Consider the following 7,861-nt stretch of genomic DNA (forward strand, 5'->3'; position numbering starts at 1 on the left):
TGGCGGTGGTGGTGTTGAGCACCCGAGTGGTGAGTTTACCGTTGTCAGATCTGGTCGGAGGGTATGATCGGAGTTGTTCTTTATGTCACACCCCTTTCTGCGGCGGAAGCACGAGGTGTGATCATGAAAGGTTCTCATTGCATACGAAAGGTAAACATACTATATGCTCAAAATAACTTCAAACATTACATTACCGAAAACATAAGTCAAGTGTTTACAACACGTAGTAGCATATTGTCTTAAAAGTTACAATTTTATTTAGCGAAAATAAAACATAGCGACATCCACGAGCATAAGTAAGACCGCGCGCACATCCACCTTTAGTTACCTGAAATACATGCGAGTTTTGGAAAAACGTCAACATAATGTTGGTGTGAATTCATGCAGTTTTTGTAATGAACGCTTGTATACTTTGTATGAAAAACATGGTATGTATTCTGTTTAAGTCACGTATTCATGTATAAATCAAGTATTTCTATATGTATCAAGTGTTAATGGGTTGCAAAGCCATTAACATGTGACACGACATAGGAAGTCACCAAACCATAGGCATTTTTCTATAGTCGATTCACGACTGAGACACAAAAACACTACTTGGTTCTAGTTGTCACCAAGAGTGGGCCTGCCCTGAAACCCATTAGATCTAACCTTTTGTTCTGCGGTCTTAGTATGTACACGATTAATGGTGCTTATGGTACCCTATTCGTGACACGATTTCTCGTATCATCTCTCATAACGCATCATACTTGGTACTCGTTCTCACCAAGTGCGTTTCTCGTATTTTTATATCTCATCACACTTGGTACTCGTTCTCACCAAGTGTGCTTTTTGTTATCATACCATTTGTAAACATAGTAATATTTGTAACATGTATTTCACCCCCGAAGTTATAAAACTGAAAACAGTTAAGAGAAAAGGGGGAGCATGAACTCACAACTTTGCGTTCCTGTGCATCGTAAACTTCACCGGATTTGCTTACTTAACGTCGTGACCTATACGCGTTTTCTTAACGTTAGTCACTAGACTTGTGTCGCACAAGTACAATCACTCTCTTTTATATTTGTATTGTTGTGTTAAAAATATTTTATACTTTTAACTAAGTATCTTACTTATATTATTTTCTCAAAAATTAATATAAGTATCTCGTATTTTGCACTTTGCACCCGAATTATGTACCTTGTATGTTGTATGTGTATTTTTGTATTTTTACTCGTTACGAGTATCTCCAAGTCATATTATTTTTACTCTAAAAAAATAATATATACCTAGTTCACAAAATAATCATATAATAATACAAGCGATAAATATATATTCTAAATATATATTTAACAAGTTTTATTTATGAAAATCCACCTCCGGTATTTGGAAATTTTGTAATAAAAATCATGGCGAAGTTTGTTTGGAAAACAAGTCAAAATATATTCATAACACTTGTCACCAAAAATATTCTAAGTGTTATTTTCTGGAAAAATTTCGCCAGAGTTTCCTCTGTAACTGGAGGTGGCCACGCTTACTAGCGTATCATTTTTTTTAAAAAAATTCAATCAATCAATTCCCAATCATCATCAAACTAGTCCAACATAAACATATATCACAATCACATGAACTTGCAATTTGTGTAAAAATAATACGTAGTAACTTTCCAATATTTTTAGTAGATCTCGTTATCTTTAAAAATAACTTTGTTTTCTCAAAAACTTTACTTTTAAGGAATTTGAAGTTTTACAACTTCTAGTCGAAATCTACGAAAATATTTCTTTGTTAAATCTTTTGTTACACAAGTGTCCACACACTCGTTTGTTCACAAAAACAGAAAGATCCGACTTAAAATAAGACTTGTGTATATTTTACTTGGTCCTTCGAAAAGGCCACTTGTAGATCTTTAGATCTACTAGTTTAGAACTCCATTTTATAAGAAAAACCGTTTTTACACAAGTTCATGTTTATAAGTGGTAGAGTTCATCATCTTACCATTTTTACACTTAACCTATCACTAGTTCATGTTTCATGAACATGACCTAGCCCGGTTAGTTGACGATCCATTCTACTACTAGCATCAAACAACACAAAATAATCATAACAAAATAAGTTTAACAAGTTTTACACCATTACATTTCTTTTATCCAACAAATTTATCATTTTTATAAGACTTTTAATTTTTTTCTCTAGTGTTCATAATTTTTACCCGTTAAATCTCTTATTAACCACTTTAAACAAGATCAAGAGAGTGTTTAGAGACACTTACTACTAGCTCGAGGCTAGGGAAGAAACTAGACGAAAAATGGGTTGTTAATAGCGATGTAGTGAGGTTCTTGTGATTCCGTAAGCACCAAGCCTCACACTTGTATGATAATAGATAGCCTTGACCAAAATTGAAAAGTGATGTTGGGGGTGGGTTGGCTCTTGGCCGTAGGTAGCAAGGGAGGGAAAGAAAAGGAAATTTTGCTATGGGGGAAATCGCCAAAATGTCAAGGTTTTGGTCAAACCATCGAAAATAGCCTGGTCAACCGTCTCGTGGAGACGTCTGAAGTAGCTTAGACGTCTTGACGGCTGTCCAACCACATCGTGCCACGTGTCCGACAAACATGCCATTTTACCTGAACGGCTTAGACGTCTTGGCTAAGACGTTTGAGACGGCTTAAGACGTTTGAAAGTGGCTAGATGCTAATCAATACGGCTCGAGACGTTTGCCGTCGGCTTGAGCCGTGTCTGGGCGTCTTGAGCCATTTTTGTCTCTTTAGTCGGCTTGAGCCATTCTTTTCCCTATTTTTTTTGTGTATTTTTTGTTTTTTTTCATTTATTTTTTTGAGACGCCTTGTACCATTTCAAGACGTTTTATATGAATTTCAAGACGCCTTGTTTTTGAATTTATATAGATCACTTAATTTTAAAAACGAACTTTAAGAGAAAATTTGTTTTTGCTGATTATCTCACAATATGAAGGTCAAGTTTGTTGTTTATACTGGGGGGAAGTGGGATTTGATTAACGGAAACATTGAGTATGTTACCGGTGTCGATTCAAGGAGACGTGGTTTAGAAATTGAAACAGATCATTCATATAATAGTTTTTTAAACTATGTTTCTAAGATGTGTGATACTCCAAACATTACACGGTTGTCATACCGGATGTCTACGTTTACTGATCCCATCGATATTATTGATGATCGAGATGTTAGATTTTTTTTTGATCTGGCGATGCAGAATCCTTTTGAATTATATAAATTATATGTTATTCAAGAGTCTGATGTTGGTTCATCTGGTTTGTCTTGTTTAAACAATTTAAAAGCTCCAGATCTAAATATTCCATTAAAAGAAAGTTTTGATATTTTAAACGATGAGTGTCCAAATTTAGAAAAAAATTATGTAAAATCTTTAACGTCTCACAACCAATCAGGTTCTTCATCTATAGTGTTCGATGCCGGTCATATATTCAATAACAAAGAAGAGATGAAGCTCGAGTTGGGAAAGAAATCTTTGTTAGAGCATTTCGAGTTTAAAGTTGATAGATCATCTAAGACGCGGTATGAAGTTTCATGCCTAGGTGATGGTTGTGAATGGCGATTTAAGGCTCATGCTATTCCTTGTGGCAATTTATGGTTTGTTAAACATATGAACGATAGTCACACCTGTTCGAAGACGCAAACACACCCACATTTTCGTCAGGCTAACCCAAAGGTTTTGGGTCACTTTTTGAAGGAACAACTAAAAGACAGTGGTAGGATATATCGAGCGAAAGAGATTGTCAAAGATTTTAGACAAAGGTTCGAGGTTGAGATAACAAACCTTCAAGCTTGGCGTGGTAAAAGCTATGCACTTGAACTACTACAAGGAACTACACGAGACTCTTTTGCGGAACTACCAATATATTGTTACAATTTAAAACTTGCAAATCCTGGAAGCGTTACACACATCTTGGTTGATGAGCAGAGTCGTTTTGAAATGGTTTTTGTTGCTTTAGGGGCGGCGGTAAATTATACATTATATACTATAGATTCTTTTATTTTTTTAAAGTAACATGGGTTTTTGTCTCATTTCATTTTCATTAATTTTCAGATTCGTAGCTTTATGTTAAATCTAAGACCTGTTGTTATCATTGACGCGGCACACCTAAAGGGTGAATTTAAAGGGACGTTGTTTTTAGCAGTGGGCATGGATGGAAATAATCAGATTTTACCGCTTGCTTATGGCATTGGAAAATCAGAGGATGGTGAATCTTGGACATGGTTTCTCTCAAAGCTTAGAGATTGTGTTGGTGAAATAGCAGATATGGCGATCATTTCGGATAGGGCGAATTCGATACATGTGGGTGTTAGGAATGTGTTTCCACGTGTGTACCACGGCCTGTGTTGTCGTCATTTAATGATGAATTTACGTTTGCCGTCGTCTAAAAAAAAAGAGTACGAGGCACTATGGTGGAAGACGTGTAAATCTTATCGGATGTCTGACTTTACCGAGTCATTTAATGCCTTGTGTCTTGCTGTTCCTCGAATACGCCAGGTTTTAACAAATATTGGGTTTGGTAGATGGGCAAGAGCTCATTGTCCCGGCAATCGATACCACTATATGACATCTAATAGTGCGGAGTCTATAAACTCTTTGTCTAGATTCTCGCGTAAGATGCCGATAACGCAACTTATCGAATTTTTCCGCGAGTCTGTACAAAAATGGTTTTATGACCGTCGATTGCAGGGCATGCAGGAGAGCCATTCACTTACTCAGTGGGCACAGAAGAAAATTTTAAAGAAAATTGAAGGGTCTAGAACCTGGACTGTTGCAGGCATCCGGGTAAACAGCTTTGTTGTTGATGATGGTGGGAAAAGGGGTGTAGTTGATCTTTCGAATCGTTCGTGTAGCTGTCGTGTCTGGCAAGTTTCGGGTTTACCTTGTGGGCATGTGATTGCTGTTTCAAGATTTTTGGGTGAACCTGACTGTAGTCATTATGCTTTCTCGTGTTACTCAAACGAAGTATACAAAAAAACGTATGAAGAATCGATTAATCCTCTGCCTCATAGGTCTGAATGGGTAATACCAGAAGGCCTTGGCAGTGTTTTACCGCCGAATATTACAAAACGTCAATCAGGTCGTCCAAAAGAAAACAACAGAATCTTGTCTCGTGGGGAAGAACCTGTTCCGGTATATTGTTCGCGTTGCCGAACATACGGACATGTTCGTGACGTTTGTTTAGATCCAATGAAATCACAGATTCGTTCACGAAAATCATCAGCCAAAGGAAAAGAGAAAGAGACAGAAACCCAGAGTTCAACGGATGACATTTTTCCATCTTATAATTTAGCAGAATTTTAGTAATATAAATATATATTTTTTTATGTTTTTATTTTATGAAAATCATGTAACAAATTCTACTTTTAATTAATACAAGAATTAAGTTTTACAATCCGTACGTCAAGCCATCAAAAATTACTTGGTGTGTAGCGCCCGGCGTATAGTTCATCAGCCATGTACCGTCTATATCTGACACAAGCATCCTGCATGTTTACTTCGTTCCATGTTAATGAACGGTTGTTAACTAGATTTTCCAATAGCATACATATGATAACCCCTGAGTTTCTACCAATATGATCTTCGTTGTCTGGCCACACAACATCCCCCCAATACTCCAACTCCTGTACACTATCTTTCCTTGATTGTTGCCAGTATGATATACGTCCCAGAAACCATACAAATGGCGATTGAAATTCTAAAAGAATTTGATGTATTTTCCTGTGTATGCAAAATCCTTCTCCGCAGTTACTTACGTTACAGTTAACGGGAAAATAAGCATACATTTTAAACGAACGCATATCTATTTTTAGAAGTAACCAGTGGTTTTCGTTGTGCGCTACGGGCATGTAAATCTGGAAAAATTTAAAACGAAAATAAGTATTGGAGAAGGTATTATTTTAATGGAATTTTTTTTTAAAAAAGTGTAAATTCCGAATAATCATATTTGACAATGTACCGTATCAACCTCCCAAATGGGAGGAAAAAATTCTTTTGTACCGTCTCCATATCCGTAGGCCTCTGTATTTTGTTCTACTATCATGTTAAAAAAAGTAGGCGGGAGAACTGTCCACCGATCGTCAGTTGACGACATCGCCCGTTGATACATAAGCTTGTTGCACCAGGCATTGATATGCTAAGAAAAATATGGTAAATGTTTGACAAAAAAATAGATTAATAAACGTATCATGTTAATGAAAGTTATTTCGAAGTTACCGTTTCCTGAATAAATCCGTTTCCACAAAATCCAAGTAAACCGCCCCACCATTCTTTTCCCAGAGGTGTTTTACCCATGTAGGTTGAGTAGCAAGTTGGCTTATCGCCGTCATAATAAAACTCTAGAATATTTGGCGACCAATGTTCAAACCCAAAGTTTTGGTTTATCCAAATGGTGCGTTGCACAGAATGTGGAATGTTTGAGTAAGACATTCGGTGTGGCATTATTGAGATAGTGAGGGCACACATATATATATACACATTTTCACAGTAACAAAAAATAAATAATATAAAATATAAGTTTAGTACAAATACTTTTGTTTATAATTTAAATTAATAATCATTGAATAAATTCGAGGTCGTCCTGTTCTAGCTGGTTGACTAATTCTATAGGAATAAGCGAGTCGTAGAAAAGTGTCAACATATGGCGCCTCATCCTTGTAGCCGTTATGCTTGTTTTTTCACCATCATTTAGGGGTTTTTTGTTAATCAACCGGTCTAGAAATATACAAACCCAAACCCCACAGTCCCCTAATGGTCCTGACTGTTGTGGCACATCATTTGCATATTCTGTTTTAAACGGAAATTTGAACGGTAAAGGTTTGTTGTCATAATAACCATGCAAACGAAGCCAATGGTCAAAAACAAAATTGATGTGGCAAACCACTTCGGTTCTTCCTTTATCCAAATCTCGCACACCCATCAAGCTAAAAAAAAATAAAAAACAAACATTAATTTTAAAAGTCATAACTGTTGAGATTAAAAAATAAAAAACAAACATTAATTTACCTGTCATAAATAGTGAGGGTCTCGTTAACGAGGTTGAAAACTCCTAAAAACCAATGAATTGATGGTATATATAACGGTACATAAACCTCTTCAACGCTAGATATCGGAGGAAAAGGGTCTACTTTCCCGTTGAAATAACAGGCGAATTCCTGATCCAGAGTTTGCAAATGCATCTGAAAATATGGGGGTAAAATGGACCAACGAGCGGTTGGATCTCTTGAATTATACATGTGTAGCATCCATGCAAAAATATGTTGTTACAAGTTTGGACAATTTTAGCGAAAGTTTATACCAAACTATAGTAAATTAAGTATTAACAAGTGTACCTCATCGCTTAACCAGCCATTCCCCTCAGTGCCTAGCAAAGACCCCCAGAATTCAGGACCAACATAGCCGCCTGCTGTCAGTGTTAGTTGTCTAACTCCGCTACTTGGTGCCCATTTTTTTATCTTTTCAATTAATTGATCTTCATTATTTGAAATATTATTTTGCTTCCGCCGGAGATTTTTGTAAACTACAAATGGTGAAAGCGTAGCCTTGGCGGGCTTCACAAGCCTTTCGGACCGCCTCAGTTTAATCATCTCCACCTCCTCATCCTACAATTACATTATTTAATAACTAAATTAACAAAACATACATGGATTATAAAAATTATATACTCTTGCAATACTTACGGCTTCTTCGGTAACATTTTCTGGATTTGCAGACACATGATACACGTCATTATTGGCATTCAAAAAGGAATCAGCTTCCGTCTAAAAATTAATAAAAAAAGTTAGAAAATTTTATAAATATAATTTATTTTTTAGACTTTTTTAAGAAAATAAAAAAATAAATGGGTGTACATTATCATATA

The 7,861-nt window shown here is 36.0% G+C and overlaps 1 protein-coding gene across 1 annotated transcript; it reads left to right on the top strand.

Annotated features, from left to right (window-relative positions):
• The first annotated feature begins 2,937 nt into the window (after window positions 1–2,937).
• On the top strand, window positions 2,938–5,304 carry LOC110906581. Its single transcript, XM_022151692.1, has 2 exons — window positions 2,938–3,966; window positions 4,054–5,304. Exons 1-2 carry the CDS (start codon window positions 2,938–2,940, stop codon window positions 5,302–5,304), a joined length of 2,280 nt encoding a protein of 759 aa, XP_022007384.1.
• The last annotated feature ends 2,557 nt before the right edge of the window (window positions 5,305–7,861 follow it).

The sequence above is a fragment of the Helianthus annuus genome, chromosome 14 (assembly GCF_002127325.2).
Source record: "Helianthus annuus cultivar XRQ/B chromosome 14, HanXRQr2.0-SUNRISE, whole genome shotgun sequence".
Taxonomy (NCBI): Eukaryota; Viridiplantae; Streptophyta; class Magnoliopsida; order Asterales; family Asteraceae; genus Helianthus; species Helianthus annuus.